Source organism: Gorilla gorilla, chromosome 5 (assembly GCF_029281585.2).
Source record: "Gorilla gorilla gorilla isolate KB3781 chromosome 5, NHGRI_mGorGor1-v2.1_pri, whole genome shotgun sequence".
Classification (NCBI taxonomy): domain Eukaryota; kingdom Metazoa; phylum Chordata; class Mammalia; order Primates; family Hominidae; genus Gorilla; species Gorilla gorilla.
Genome location: NC_073229.2, coordinates 63,227,632 through 63,244,795, shown reverse-complemented (window position 1 = coordinate 63,244,795; position 17,164 = coordinate 63,227,632). Strand labels below are relative to the sequence as shown.

General features: G+C 39.8%; 1 protein-coding gene across 9 annotated transcripts in view; it reads right to left on the bottom strand.

The window, feature by feature from the left end:
- RUNX2 (RUNX family transcription factor 2) overlaps positions 1–17,164 on the bottom strand; it is a 344,752-nt gene that overhangs the window by 218,940 nt on the left and 108,648 nt on the right. For all 9 annotated transcript variants that reach the window (XR_010134261.1, XM_063707637.1, XM_063707639.1 and 6 more), the window contains one exon: positions 13,365–13,469. Coding sequence is in view for 8 of the 9 variants with exons in the window: in XM_063707637.1 (XP_063563707.1) it covers positions 13,365–13,469 (105 nt within the window). In the remaining variant the exon portion in view is untranslated. The remainder of the gene's footprint in view (positions 1–13,364; positions 13,470–17,164) is intronic.

Here is a 17,164-nt window from a genome sequence, read left to right as displayed (position 1 = left end):
CCAAGGCTTTACTGCATGACACATAGTCCTAAGAGAATCTACTTATATAGGTAGCCTACAGCTTTGTTTGGGTTATTTTTAGTACAAGCCCACTCCTATTGCTCTTTATCTAAGAAAACATGTTATTCGGGACCCAGAATTCTTACAGAGCCCCAGCTACAGACAAGCCATTCCCCCTCCACCTCCTCCCACTCGATTTTTCTCACCAGAGCTCTTCAAGGTCTTTCTCAACCTGCTTTCCCTACCAATTTGGGTCTTGTGGTCCTCTGCTATAAAATAAGTATCTAGCTAATCTGATTTGATTCACTTATTTAAACCAAGTTGTTCACCAAAAATGGCTTAGAATGTGTTATCCTTTGTAGATAACATCTATGAACATCCTGTCCTCGAAGCCTTAACTCGAAGAAGAATCTCAGGCACCTGGTGAGAATGATAAGAAAGTGGTTTGGGGCCAGGAGGGATGAACATGAAGAGTCCTTTTGTGCTCCTCTAATTACACCACACCAGCCTTGGGGACAATTATAAACAGCCACTTTTGGGTGTGAGTCCAGTCTACTTTTTTTGCAACCTCTTCCCAACCATGTAGGCATTGCTAATGCCCTCTCACCTTGCAAAATTAGGTATTAGATTCTGATACCGACTGTGTTCAAGGTTTGCACACAATGTACCTTTTGCCTTGATGTCTCTTCCCCCAACTCTTCCTCAAACTGGCTTCTTCTCACCCTTTAGGTCTGTGCTCCGATGTCATCTCCCCAGACAGGCCTTCCTTGGACCACTCTTCAATAGGTTCCATCCTTTTCCCTCCCACTCCATTACTCTTTACTATGACATCAGTTCCCTTTACAGCACTTATCACAATTTGCAATTAGATGTGATTATAGAGAAATGTTTGTTTACTTGTTTCTTGCCTTTTTTCTCTACAGAATGTAGGCTCCTCAAAGGGAGGATCACACCTGCCTGGCACCTGGCTAACAGTAAGCACTCAAAAGTAATTTTTTGAATGAATAAATGTTCCCATGCCGGAAATATTTACATTTTAAAACACATCTCTAATTGTCACCAAAAAAAAGGCTCTGTCAGCTATTTTAAAGGGAGATGGTATTTTCAGTGGTGGGACAGGGTTGGGGGAGGAACGGATCTTTCTCAGATCCATCTAGTCCCACATCATTCAGGCAGCACAGGCCCTTCACATCACAGAGGCAGCCACTAACTGGAAACAATTGTCGGTTCTATTGTCATGCTCCTTTTCCTTACAGCAATTATCCTCGTTTCCAGTTATTCGCTCTCCTTTGAGCTTCAATGTGGTCATGCCATTCTGTAGCATTCCATCATTTTCCTGATGTTATTTCCCCAACTTCTGTTATCTTTCATAACAGTACCAGCATTATCTATCACAGAATATCTGGGAGATACACATCACGATGTTAGCAGTGGTAATCTTGGGAGATGCAATTATGAGTGATCTCTGTCTTCTTCTTTTTTATTATTAGTTTTTATTTTCTAGTGTGCAATTTTTTCACTTGTGCAATTTTTTAAAGTTAATTTTTTTTAAGTACTAAATTCATTTCACTGGTATTCAAAGTAAGATTCTATTGAGGTTAAGTTATACAATGTATTATTTTCATCTCACAAAATTCAGTGTTTTCAGCTGTTAAACTAAAATGAATTCAATACTCATTCAACAAACATGCCTATATCCATGAACTGCATGCCCACTCTGTGCCAGGCCTTATAACTTTGACCTCTGTACTATTCAGCGATGCTACTGCAGCACTAAGCATGCTTCTTATGTAACACTGCTTCATCACATCAACCAAGAATCCCCTGGGCCCAACACTTACACAGACTTGACAAACGGCAACAGGATAAATAGGAAAATATCTGGAATCCTTGCCTGTCTCTATAAATCATCTGCTGACTTGCAGAGTAACTAACATAGGACAAATGAGTTCTCAGGTGTCCATGCCTCAGTTTACCTATGTGTAAAATGCATAATGCCTCCCTCAGAGGGATGTACACAGAATCACTGAGGTAATGTCTAAGCATTTGGAACTCCTTGGCAGAAAGGCGCTACATAATTACTATTTGGTATTTAAGCTGCCCTTCATGTGTGCCAAGTACTTTATGATCATTCCTTAGGAGTTACTCCCAGCTACTTTGTGAAGTTGCCTTCATGTCTATTTCCATTTGAAAGATGAAGAAATAGAAGTAGAGAAAAGTTTAGTGGTTTGCTTAAGGTCACAAAGATGGCAATGAGGTCTCAAAAGAAGAATTCCTGAGTCCTCCAATCCCCTTAGCCATAAGGGAATCCACCTCTTAAACACAAACTACCCTTACAGATTAATTCCCTGTTAAGCTACTCTGAAATAGCCTTCATGGTAGAAAACACATTGTCACTTGTTTTTGTAGGCTGGAGTAAACAGTGAGGGGGTGAAACAGAAACCAAAGCTCTAGAATTAGTAACCCAGACTTCACACTCACCCTTCTTTTTACACATCTATATTTCTCCTCACTTCCTGTAGAACAACCTGCATTTGGTACCTTCATCATCTCCTTGAAGGGCCCATCTTTGCCTACTAATAATTTCCTGGGCCAATCCTAAGGAGGCATAAGGCCCAGATTAATCATCCTGAGTATCCCCCGCAACCAAAATACATGCTAGCGTTTTTACCCAGATTGTATCTCATAAAATTTAACTCCAAGGAGGTAAATGAGAAGATGAGAATGCATGTTGTGGAGGGTGCATATGCATTCTGAGAGTTCACGGAAAGGCAGAAAGCACCAGCTTGCTTCAGTGTCATCTGATGTCTTCCCCACCCGCCAACTACTGCACAACCCCAGGAAGACACACACCGAGCCAGCACTGGAGTCACCCCATCCACCTTGCCCAGAGCTAGTCTCACCCCAGATCGTGGTCTCCTGGCCCTTTTAAACCATGTTCCTCTAGTCCACACATTATTTTCTTCCCTCTTCTTAATTCATTGATTCGTTTACCCTACAAAAGACAGCTCTTGTGGTTCTGAGTCCTGTACTCTCACCAAAATGACAGAAACGTGTGGACACCAATATCTAAGGATTTCTGCTCCGGTTGCTCAGGGAGCAACAGCCACATGACCTCTGCAGAGCAAGTGTAATGATGGAGTTCTTTAACATAAATTTGGATAAAAAGTTCCAAAGCAACTCAGTGCCTGCCCATGGCAAAAGTGTAAAATAAGGGATTTAATTTCCTCCCCGTTTGCTTTCTCCTCTGCAGAAACATTCCCTCTGACCTCCTCCCCACTCACTGACCCTAGACCTCTCCAGAGTTGTTCTCCAGAGTGACAGGAGCTTAGAAACATTTCCCTTCCACCATCTTTCATGAATATTATATGTCCTGTGTTCCATTTCCTTAAATACTACTCCAGCTAACCTGATAATAATGACCTGAAAGTTTCAATACAAAGGAATGACTGGAAGTGTGGATCTCAGGCACCCAAAGCAGACAGGCTTTCAGCAGAACGCCTCTCACATCACCGCATGTTGGCAGCAGCTAACACACACAACTGCTAACATTTTCAGGAATAAAAACTCTCTGAGAGTTTCACACTAACAGTTTCTCATTGAAGGAATTACTGAAGGATCTACATCAAGAAAAAAGCAAACTCAACTTAAAAGGAAGAACTAAGGTGAAAGAAGGAATGATAAGCAAATGAATCAATAAACATAATGGATAAATACAAGTATAAACATTTTTTAAACACTGATAATGACTAATCCAGGAAATATAAAACAAGGATCTACTAAAATATCAGATAATGACATTAGAAGAGAGGGGGTGAGACTGCAGTTTAAAGAATGCTAAAGTTCTTGTATGGACAGAGATCATGATTAATTTTAATAAGACAAATATACATATTAAAATGGTAAAGATAATACTAAAATAAAAGAAACACTTTCAATGATAACTTGCAAACCAATAGAGTAGGAAAGCTAGCATGTATCTAGAACAACAGAAAAGGAATACTCTGAAAGGAAAACATTTGCAAAAGAGAGAGATATGGAAATACAGAAACCCAAAACTCTCACCTTTCAATAACAAAATCTTGCACTCTTAAGAGTATATCAGAACTGGAAAGCATCAGGAATGCTCATTGCTACAGTTGACCTGCAGCAAAACTGTGATGCCTGAAGTTGGCAACCACTGGCCTCAAGGCCGGCAAAGGTCCTGCCTGCTGCACACTGCCACTTACTGTTTACTTTCTATTACTCAGGATTTCACTGACCACTCTCCCCCTATCTTCCAAAACCTACTTCCCAAAAAATGATTCTATGTCACTTGTTTTTATCTTAATAAGAATTTAAGTCTGAGTTACCTTTTCCAGGGGTGCTTGGGTTTAAGCCTTAATCCTAAATTTTAATGAAGGGTTTTGGTCTTCCAACAAATAGATTTTCACCACCAGTGTGCAGTAGCAGAGAAATTATGAGAACTGGAGCCCTTCCTTTGCTACTTACAAACACAGTCTTTTATTTTAACTGTTACATATGATCTTGAATTAATATTTTAGACCTAAATGGTTTTTATGCCTTTTCTTAATTTCCAAAAGTTACTTGAACAAACAAGAGCAATTAATTATTTTTTATACTGCCTAAATAAAAACTTTAGAGATTTTATGTGAAGGCCAAAGATGTTCTTTAGTTGACATCATAAATGTATCCTATAAAAATGCTAGGTAGGGACAGGTATGAATGGGAAAAGCAATACAACAAATCTTTTTTTTCCCTGCTATTTTTAAGTATGTCCTATTCACTGGTCTAGCCTTCCTTGAAGAAATTGCCATGGCACAAACAAAATAGAGGTGAACAGAGTATTTCAGTGATCTATCAGGAATTATCTTTCTTGAGAAGGAAAGGTCATTTTTATTTAAAAAAAAAAAAAAAGAGAGAGAGAGAGAGAGACCAAAAAAAGGGGGAGGGGAACTTCTTTCTCTCAAGTCCCTGTCAAGTCCCTAACACTATTTTCAGAATGAATGATCTCTGACTTACACTAAGATACAAACTACTGACACATTTGGATCAAGCATGTATGTGTTTTTAGAACACATATCACTTGAAAACTTGCCATGCTATATTTAGTTAGAAGTAAATATATCAACTGGAACACATGCATGTGGAAACTGTGCTCTTGCTGTGAAAGCTACAGCACCTTGTTAACACAAGTCCAATACAATGAAAACGCACATTCAGAGCTGGGAAGCCAGGGAAGAGTGCAAAGGAGGGACATGAGCATGTTTTAACGGCTGTGATAATTTGCCATGAAAGGATGTTAATGCCATAGCTCCTTGCTGCAGCATGCCATGTGCTGCTGAATTAAATTACTGCCATGCAGTCTGCGAGCGAAGGAATGTGTAAACAGGCCATATATCCTTGCATCAGTTCCACAGAATGTTGCACAACACAAAATGCCTCTCGATGTGTCATTTCCTTCTTGGCTATCTTCCCAGCTCCTGACAGCCAGTCAACAAAAAAAAAGGACTGAAAGATATTTAAAACTGGTCTTCTCAAGAGCACATTCCACCAACCACCAGACATAACCTCCACCAGCGCTTCTGACCCATCCCCCCGCCCCCCTCATCCTTCTTGAAGAAAGGGAAACAGAGAACAGTGGGGTTTTCTTACTATTATTATTCTCTTAAGTTAAAGATTTTCAACGATGTTTTATATACTGGTAGCCAAGTGATTAATATCTATGACAATCAAATTGCTGCTTGTATTTTCCAACTTGTAATATCAAAACATGGCATTTACCCATAAATTCTATTCCTTGGGCACTTCGGAGACAGTGAAGAACCCAGGGGAAGTCTGAAAGTCAAGAAGTTAAGGGCTTCTCTACTAATGCTTTGTGCTAAGGACTAAAACCCAGGCCTGCGGCATCTGGGGCATGGCGCAAAGCCTATCAAGGTTTTTTCAAATCATCTTCACAGACTGCAAGAATGTGAATGCAAGAACTGTGTCCAGAAGAATCAAATAATCTTAAAAAATACATCTGCTGTCCCTCTATCCAACATATTTTACATGTACCCTCACCTTATTTCACATGTGACCAATCTCTAAATAAGCATCTTCCTTGGCCGGGCGCGGTGGCTCACACCTATAATCCCAACATTTTGAGAAGCTGAGGCGGGTGAATCACGAGGGCAGGAGTTTGAGACCAGCCTGGCCAACATGGTGAAATCCCGTCTCCACTAAAAATACAAAAAATTAGCCAGGTGTAGTGGCACACACTTGTAATCCCAGCTACTCAGGAGGCTGAGGCAGGAGAATCGCTTGAACCCAGGAGGCGGAGGTTGCAGTGAGCCGAGATCCCGCCACTGCACTCCAGCCTGGGAGACAGAGCAAGACTCCATCTGAAATAAAATAAAATAAAATAAGCATCCTCTTTTGGTAAATAAGCAAAAGTCATGGGCTAGCCTTTGGCATAAAAAGTCTATTCCTTCACCCAACTAAGATGAAAAGTAATGGAGGATAAAAGTGAGCTGCCGCTGACATCAGCTGGAATGAGGAAGAGAAAAATGACAACCCCTCCATTCTCTCCACCCTTCACCAGGCTGGAAAGCAGTCCCAGAACTAGGTGGAACAGCGTGAGAGAAAAATGAGATGATGTCTTGCCTACACCACCTGTTTCGTTAAGCATGTTAACTCAAGTTTGTTAAGGTAAAACTTCTGCAATTGGACATGCCTCAAAAATACAAAGAAATAAAACTTATCTGAACAATTACAGATTTGTTGATGAATTGGGCACAACTGAGAATAAGCAAACAGGAAAAGAAAATAGTTTAGCTGCGGGACCTAAGCCTAACAAGCTGAGTGAAGCAGGATACTAAGGCAAGCCTAGAAATACCAACAGTACCCTATACTTCCAGATAACCTCTCACTAACCTAAGCCCCAGACTCTTACTGAAGCCACACACAAAGACAAGCAGAGAAATGTTGCAGCCATGTACTCTGAGCTTGCAAGAAAGGAGCTAGATCACCGGAGGGAAAAAGGCAGAGCTTCTCCTTTCTCCCACCAGGTCGAGACAGGTGGCTGGCTGATCAGTGGTGAATGCCAGTGCCCTGGCAGGAAGTACACAATTCACAGCTTTGGTCTCTCCTTGAGAGTAAATACGGTTTACCTACCTGAGACCCGACACACAAAAATTTTTAGAAACCCACTCACATGTGTCAGGCAGTAGGTTTGCCAAGGTGCCAGCAAGCAAGAATTTCAAAGTTGGATGATACAAAGTATAAAACCTCTAATCTTGGCCGGGCGCAGTGGCTCACGCCTGTAATCCCAGCACTTTGGGAGGCCGAGGCAGGCAGATCACCTGAGGTCAGGAGGTCGATATCAGTCGGCCAACATGGCAAAATCCCGTCTCTACTAAAAATATAAAAATTAGCCAGGCATGGTGGTACACGCCTGTAATCCTAGCTATTTGGGAGGCTGAGGCAGGGTAATTGCTTGAACCTGGAAGATGGAGGGTGCAGTGAGCCTAGATCAAGATCATGCCACTCCATCTCGAAAAAAAATTTTTTAAATTGAAAAAAAAAAACTCTAATCTTAACCATCTGAGGATTCATAAGATATTTCTGCTACAGACTTGTGATGTTGCTGGGTAAGGCTCATACTTCTTTTTGTTCAAACATCTAATGTTCTTCTCACTTGAGTATCGATCTGCTAATACCAAGCACCACAAGGGAATACCCACCACTAATTCATCTGATATTTACCAAATCTGTTCAATTCAGAATGACACTACGATTAGACTAGTAAATTTGGAGTCATTTTCTTTGAATGTCCCCTAGATTGAAAAAGCCAAGAGTCCTTTCAGAAGATGGCACCTTGAAAAGAATTATTTTTCCTGTTGTGACAATGACAACTGCCAGCTAAGCACCTATGTAAGTTGATGACATTGGTGTCATGAACCACATCCCCCAACATTCACACCATTGGTGGTTTTTTTCCCTTAAATCCAGGCTGCACCTGTGTCTTGCTTCAACCAATCAAATCTAGAGGAAGCAATTCCATGCCAGTTCTGAGCCTAATCCTTAAGAAGGCCCAACATCCTTGGGTGCAGTGGCTCACACCTATAATTCCGGCTGCTCAGGAGGCCAAAGCAGGAGGATCACTTGAGGCCAGGAGTTCAAGACCAGCCTAGGAAACACAGTGAGACCCCATCTCTACAAAAAATATAAACATTAGCCAGGTATAGTGGCACATACTTGTAGTCCCAGCTACTTAGGAGGCTGAGGTGAGAGGATGGATCACTTGAGCCCAGGAGTTTGAGGTTGGAGTTAGCTACGATCATGGCACTGTACTCCAGCCTGGATGACAGGGCAAGACCTCATCTCAAAAAAAAAAAAAAAAAAAAAAAAAGCAAGGCCTGAGAACTCTCACTTTTGTACCTTAGGGAGCCCTGAGCTGCCGCCATGTGAGAAGTCAGACTCAGCAGGAAAGACCACATGGAGAGGCCACGTGGAGAGGAAGAGGATCCAGGATTATATGGAAAGAGATGCAGTGGGGCCTGCTGTTGCATCATTCCAGCTGAGCCCAACCATGCAGCCATCCCACCAAGGCATCAGACACATAAATGAAGCATGTGGGATGTTCCAGCACCAGCCACTATCTGATTGCAGCTACATGATAGACCCCAAGCCTGACAAATAGAAAAACCATCCAGATGAACCCCAATCAACCCACGAATCATAAGAAATAATAAACTGGATGTTATATTTGAGGGTAGTTTATTATTTAGTAATAGACAACTAAAAAATATAGCAAGAGAATTTATAGTATCCTATGTAAGCTTATTTACTTTTTCCATCCTCTGCACAACAAATAATACCTTCTTCCATCAGTCCTCTTCCCTAACTCTGAACCATTTCTATAGAATATGATGTTGCTAACCAAGTTTTCACATTCCTGTAGAAATTATTTAAATCAGACTGGAGGTGGAACCAAGTCCACAGATGGAACAAGGGATCCTAATAGAAACCGATGTTTCAAAGAGCTAGGTATCTAAATGCATTACTATTGCTGCTGCTGCTACACCATTTCCCCGGCTGACAGTTGTTCTTCAGAGCTAGCTTGCCAACAGAAGGTCAAAATGCCTTGCCTAAACACAAGACTTACAAATTTGGGATCTTAAGTATGATGTCATGTCTTAAAATGATAAGCTGGCAAAGAAAATAAATGGCATTTTGTAAAGCTGTGTACCATTTTCATGTTTACGCTACTTAAGATGAAGGTTCTAATAAGTCATCGGCTATGTTCCTTTAAAGGGAAGTTTTATAACTGAGATGAATCACAACTGCAAAAGATCAAAGTTAAAAAACATCAATGATGCCATAGGGTACTTTTTAATCTTGTAATGAGTGATGATCATGTGCTCTTATGAAGTTAGTCCAACTGCCAACGCCAGATGTGTATATTAAGAAAAGAAGTTGTTTGTGATGTGACAGCACTGGTTCAGCTGCCAGAGACAGAAAACATAGAAGGATGAAACCTTTTGGATTTTTGAGTGAAAAGCAAGTCTTGGAAGATGTGTTGATAGGCAAGGCCTCACAGTGGGGTACTAGTGCCATAGCATCTGCTCTTGGACTTTGCTGCAAACAAATTAAATTTATCATCAGTTCTGCACAGCTTTCCCTGAGCAGCATGAATATCTGCTCAGGCATAATTTATAATACTTATTAGTGTCATTTACTAATGAGCAAAAATTAGTAAAGCCATCTGCAGGGGGAAAAAAGTAATATACTAGAGAACAGAATCTATACATGGTATCTGTTTCCTACAGGTATACCATAAGCAAAACTCTACAGCCAACCTCTGACACTAAAGAAAATTGATGTAATAATAGCTGACACTTAATGAACACTTACTACATGACAGTCACTGTGCTACCCATTTTACATACATTACAACATTTAACATTCTTGCAGCAACTGATGAGGAAGGTATTATCATTCTCACATAAAAGATGAGAAAACCAAGGCAAAGAGAAGTTAGGTAACTTGCCTGCCTCCATACAGTTAACAAATGATGGAGTTGGGATTTCGATCCAAGCAGTCCGACATAAAGACCCAACCAGTTAACCCAGAACTTGTCCTTGTTCAAACAGCTGAGCTACCAGAAGCAGGCTTTTCAATATATATTCAGATCTTTAGAGGAAGGAGTGAAATTCCATCAACAGGAACCGATAGTACAAAATCCTCAACTTCAAGCCACTATAAGTGATAAACAGAAGTATACTACTTTTATGACTAATAACCACTAATTAAGGAATTATAATTTGGGGGAGAGGAGGCTAAACAATTGCATATAAATTGTTCCACTCCCCCTGCCCCAACACTGCCCCAGGAAAGCCTTTTACTAAAGCCCTTCTCTGTTAAGGATCAATAAAATAAGCCACTTTGAATAAGCAAGGGTTGACAAACTACAACTTGGCCCACCAATTATTTTTATAAGTAAAATTTTAGTGGAATACAGATCGAGTATCCTTAATCTGAAAATCCGAAATGCTCCAAAATCTGAAAGTTTTGAGCACCAACATGATGTCACAAGTAGAAAATTCCACACATAAATACATAACACAAACTTTGTTTCTTCCACGAAATTATTTACATATTGTATAAAATTATCTTCAAGCTATGTGCATAAGGTGTATATGAAACATACATGAATTTCATGTTTAGATTTGGGTCTCATCCCCAAGGTATCTCATTATATACGCAAATATTCCAAAAATTAAAAAAAAAAAATTGAAATCCAAAACACTTCTGGTCCCAAGCATTTTGGATAAGGGATACTCAACCTGTATAGCCATGACCATGAATGTATGTATTTGCTTATGCTGCTTTTGAGCTACAATGGCAGAGTTGAGTGGTTGTGACAGAGACCACCATACGGCCCACAGAGTCTAAAGGATTTGCTATCTGGCACTCTGTAGAAAACGTGTGCCAGTCTGTGTTCTAGAGGATCTCCCATTTAACATTATATGCACCAACTAATCAAACTCCTATCATACCCACTGTTTAAGAAAATTGGAAATCTTGTGCATTTCCCACACCTGGGAGTGTCAAAATTAAAGAACCATATTGAGAAGAGTGTTATGCTACAAATATTCAATGCCCAGGATGGCCAAGAGCAGGGAGGAAAAAAATAATCCAGCACAGAATCCAGGTTATAGGATTCAGCTGTTGCTCAAAGCAGACCCATGCTTCTCTCCAGACACTGACTTCGTCAAGTCACCCCATGATGTCAGGAAAATGACCCCGCACTTTCACCGATATTTTCAGTTAATAAGAAATGTTACTCAGGCTTATCTAGGGCAGGTGGTCTACCACTTGCAGATCTGTATCTGCTTCCACCGCCCACCCTGGCACCACACAAAGCTTGAACTCAGGTCCCACGTATACCACCTGGCCCCTCTACTCCTAACTCTCACTGCTTTCAGAGCACTTCTCTGCCTTTACAAGGCAATTCTCTGCCTTTATAAATTAGTCTATTGACTAATTTGGACAAAAACCTCTCTGAAATAAGGTACTGCTATGCACACTTGAAACAGAAGTGACTTTTCCAAAGCTACCTTGCCTTCTCACTTATTGTCATATCGTTCAGAACAGGGAGCACCTATCCTTCCCTCTTTCCTCTCCCAGCCATCAACTTTTGAGCATCAACTCTTGTGTGTATGTACATATATACACACACAAACATACACACACACACACACGCACACAAACACACGCAAATGGTTTTTCCAAGAACTGAGAAAAGCAGCTGAGATCAGCAGGAAATATCTTTAAGAGATAAGTGTTAGCGGTGCTACATTTTAAAAACCAACTATCCTGCTATATGCATTACTAAAATGGACGTCCTGCCTTTTCAGGAATTCCGGGGCTAGTCTGACCAAAAGTTAGAAGACATCTTCCATCATAAGGCATCATCCCCAACTTATGGCTATCCAGAAAAGGCAGGCAAAGCCCCAAACCAGGCAAAGCTCTGTTCTATTCACCTGCACTCCATAACCACTAGCCCTTAGGACTACAGACTTGGTGCTCACACACATGTGTACAGCAATCACCTAACAGGACATTCCCAAACTGAACAGACAGGGCCAGCACTGACTCAACAGTATGAACCTGGAACAATGCCATACACATGAAAGGAGAAGAAAACAAAAACCTCAAAGACTTGCTTTTGAGGCAGGAAACCTCCCTAGTTCAGGCAAGCAGTCAGCCTTTGTGAAAAGAGACAGCAGCAAAAGGGACGGGACCCACCATATGCTCCCACTGCTAGGAAGGTATGCTGCTTGGGTAGAGGCAAAACTTTATGAGACCTTTTCTCTCATTTTAGGGGAAGAAAAGATATGCCACTCTCATGGTCTAGGCAGGTTGATTGTTATAGAACAAGTACTTCTGCCAGCTATGCCTCCACCGCAAACCAAATTGACCTCCCTAAATGCAGTGGTTAGGATTCCAATGTATTCACTCAGCAAAGGCAGAGTTCTATATGATGTTTCCATTGGCACACAATTGTTAATGGTTTATATGTCAAATAATCTTTAATCTCTAAATATATTCAAATACCGCTATGCTGAGTTTGTTCAAAGCAGTTTTTTGGTGGGGGTGGGGGAAGCAAACCTCGGTCAATTTAGATTTAGAAGGAACATACACATTGGCCCAAATAGATTATGCGCGCTACCTGAAACTGATTGCCGGTGAAACCTTCTGGATGTCCAGACAGACAAATAAACCAAGATGGATTTAAACGTGGTTTGACTCTATCTGTTAAAAGAAAACTACCTATAACAATTACTAGAGCATGACCAAACAACAGTGTTGTAACAATCAAGCAAGTTATCATTTGCAAATAAATTCTTTGTAATTAAGCAGTGTGCTCTTCATAAAGGGAATTGAGTGGGCGAGTTAAAAAGCTAAAACACATTCTTAGGCCATGGGAAACACATGCCAGTGCTTCTTGACTAAGCTCAAGATTTTTAAGTTTGCTCTTTTCTTCCTCAGCTCTCATGGGTCTATTCTGCCCCATTATGTTCAGTACATGAGCAAAATTTCTTAGCAAATAGTTAACAGTGACTGAATAATTATTCACTCATTTCCCAAAGCTACGGAGGCCTTAGTGATTGTGTGGCAAAGGTTAAAACCACAGTTTTATTTTCTACTAACTCTGAAGTTTGACTAACTCTCCCTCACTAAAAAAAATATATGCAGATAGCAAAGTCCACAAAGACACTATGGACATGAAAGTGACACTAACTCATTTGGAATAAATTCCTCATAGGGTCTCTGGAAACTCTATTAGTTTCTTCAATAAAAAGGGGAGTACTTACTTCTGGGTTCCCGAGGTCCATCCACTGTAACTTTAATTGCTCTGTGATAGGTAGCTACTTGGGGAGGATTTGTGAAGACGGTTATGGTCAAGGTGAAACTCTTGCCTGCAGATATAAAAGGGGAAAATATACAGTGAATATTAAAAAACAGTATTGATGATTACACAGCAGCATAGATTTCCAAATTGCATTTAAGCATCTCTAAGGAGGCAATGAAACAAAGACAAGAGGCAGGACTCCTTCTTCTAAATTGGAAACCCTCCGATGACCACGTTAGGACATTTCCAAATTTGCTTAGAGTCAAGATCATCATCCTCATTGTAGTGCTACACAGGAAGACTCCAATTCCAAAAAAGCTCCTCAGTAGCAACAGTTGTAATGAAAACAAAACCCTGGTCCACTTGAGGAAGGTTCTTTTTCTTTCAGTTTTCTCCAACATCAGGAACACATCCAAGCACAGACAATTTTAGAAGTCTTTATTTAGGGTTAGGTCATGACCTCACGAGAGAACAATAGTAAATCATTGTTGATTATGTTATTTACTTCACATAGCTTTAGCATTTCATTTGCTTAGCTGCACTACAATAAGAAGATAAAAGAGGAAAGTTCTTATGGGAATCATTTTAACAGGAGCCAGTGTCTCCTGTCCTGGCCTTAATGTGCCTGTGGTATGATGATTTCATCATTACTGGAACAAAGTTTTTCTCCTCCCTGTCCACCCCTCCCCTAACATACATCCTTGCTGTTAAATCTTGAAATAACTCCCTGACAGTGACTTACTTTTTGCTAAATGAACATGACATCTCTCAGTATAAACTCAAATTTTGCTTTTAGCAGAAGGTGTGCTTCATTGAAATATTACATCTGATGCTTCAAATTAATGAGCTAAAAGCGATGAATAAGAAGGGGAAAAGAGACAGGGAAAAGTTTGGTAGCATATTTGGATGTCTGTTTTCTCCAGAAGATACCATTCTCTGTTGCACAGACTTACTAACAGTCGTAATCAGTTAGATTTGCAACGGTTAATCATGTCAGATAGTCAAAACTGCAAACTGTTACAAGACAGGAAGAGGTGGGCGTGAAACAGTGACTCAATAAAACATTCAGCAATCTCAGGCCAGAGTACTCATTTAGTCTGCTCCTGTAACAGACCTTTAAAAAGCTCATTTTGTTTTGCTTTGTTTTTTGGTCAGAGATTCTTTTTCCCTTACTGAAAACTGAGAGTATTAAACCAAAACACAAATCTTTGACAATATGTACCAGTGCAAAGTTTAATGCAGTCTTTTCAAAGCTTAATATGGAACAGGTTATATAAAAGGCTTAATGGAGAACAGGTCTTTGGCTGTCAAGTCTAGTGAATGGGTTTTCTTTTCAACCTAGACCATGTAAGTTCCTAAAATCTGTTTAAGACGCACATCATTTGTTACTGAGTATAAATAGTTTTAAGTCTCCTTGGCTATACTTTTCCATAGCCAAGGGGAAAAAAAACAGGAAAGAAAAGACAGGAATGGGGTGGGTGCAGTTTGAATAGGGAAAGGTGAATAACAATTAGAAACGTATTAAGTGCCACTTCATACACATTATCTCAATTAACCCTCCCCACTTAGATCTCTCACCCCCATTGCACAAATAAGGAGGCTGAAGCCTCGAGAGACTTAGTAATTTACCCAAGTTCACACAACTAGTAAATGAAAAAATGAGGATCTGAACCTCATTTTTCAGACCCTAAAATTAATGCTCTTTTTTTTTTTTAAATATTCTGTCACTTGGCCACTTCCTTAAGTGGCTTGATCACTTGCCATTTAAAAAAATTAATAAGTAATTTATTTCTAGATGCGTCCCAATCAGCTCTATGTGCCCAAGAAACAGTAAATATAAATGGACTAATGCAATATCTCAGGATGATGAAAGCATCTATTTTTAAAGTGTCATTGATATATTTTATCCACTATATTGGCTATTACACGGATTTAAATAATTTATAATTGGTTAGCAAAGAGAGGCTTTATTATAAACATTAAGACTAACCAGAAGAATAAACCAGCCAGGAGTCTAAACTAGTTACAGAAAACTAAAAGCCTACAGAATTAGAAACCAGAAACTTGAATAGGAAGCCACTGGGTCCAAGTTAGAACCTCAAAACAATGGAAAGATCGCAAAAAGTAAAACAGCTGAATCTCTAGATTGAAAGTTAATTTACACTAAAACATTTTAAAGTGCCATTTTGGGGTCAGATTAGTGGTCTATGGGCCCAGGATTGCCTTTCTAACAGTGGCTCCCATGGCTGTGTTTCAGAGTCAGTTTTCATCTATGGCACTCATCTTAATAAATCAAGGATATATACAGATCTCAGTTATCCTTAATGTCTCTAAATAACCTGGTAGAAAGATTGTCGGCTGGGCGCGGTGGCTCACGCCTGTAATCCCAACACTTTGGGAGGTGGAGGAGGGCAGATCACCTGAGGTCAGGAGTTCAAGACTAGCCTGGCCAACCTGGTGAAACCCTGTCTCTACTAAAAATATAAAAATTAGCTGGGCGTGGTGACGCACGCCTGTAATCCCAGCTACTGAAGAGGCTGAGGCACAAGAATCACTTGAACTCAGGAGGCAGAGGGTATAGTGAGCCGAGATGGTGCCACTGCACTCCAGCCTGGGTGGCAGAGTGAGACTCCATCTCAAAAAAGAAAAAAAGATAAAATAGATTGTCTATAAATTTATTTAAACCAGTTTTGGTAATAGTTCTACTTGAGACCTTTACAACTTACTTAGGATATTAAAAGTCATCTATGCTTCCCCTAAATTCAGGGCGACGCCTCATGTAGGAACAAAAGCCAAAAATAAAATTCACCCTTCAAGTATAAAGCATTTAAATTTACAGAGTAGAGTGAGTTCTCTATAAAAAACTGCTTTTAAAAAGAGATGGGTTTGGGGGAGGAAACAAGTAGTTAAGTATAACTATGATCTGCCAAAATCAAACCCTAAGGATCAAGATGTAATTAACAACTACAGCAAAAGTGAATGAGGCTCCTTCTGCTTCTTATTGCCCCTTCAGAAGAAATATGTATGCAATGTTGAAGAAATTTTCAGAAATTACCAACCAATTTAGTAATTGGTTCTTCATCCTATAATAATAATGCACTTCTTAAGTCAAATGTTTATGTGGGCATTCATGATTTCCTTAAATTAATTTTTTTTCAAAAATCCCCTTTTTATCACTTTCCATAAGTGATAAAATACAGCCTGTTATTTTAAAATACAGGCTCTCAAATAGGGAGCTAGCAGTCAGTAGATAACTAATTGTGTCATCCATGGCTTCATCAGGAAAAAGAAAGCATACCAAAAAAAAATTTAAGGGCCAAAATCATTTTAAACACTTCTCTTTAAAAGATTAAGGATAAAAAAAAAAAGGAAAAACAATGAAAAACCTTAAGCCTCTCCTAACTTAATGCAAGTTCCACTGATGCTCTACTTTTATTCTAGCACTTTCAAAAGTTGTGGTCATAAGACGACCCATAAAGTCAAAGTCAGTAGTGACATGACTCCTTTATAATCTAAGATTGTTTTTCAGTTTCTGAGAGTTTATGTTTCTACCAGTGGAAAGAAAAAAAAAGAGTAATATTTGAGGAACTTGGTGTTTTTTTATAACACTACTGAAAATAGAAATATTTAAAGCCGGGAAAGAAAATACAATGGTAGCAGCATGTTGATCCACACTTAATAGCTTAAGAGAAATATAGAAGTGTGAAAATCAAAGAGGAAGCTGGAAGAGTCTGTTATAAAGCAGGTCAGGTACAAAGGGTA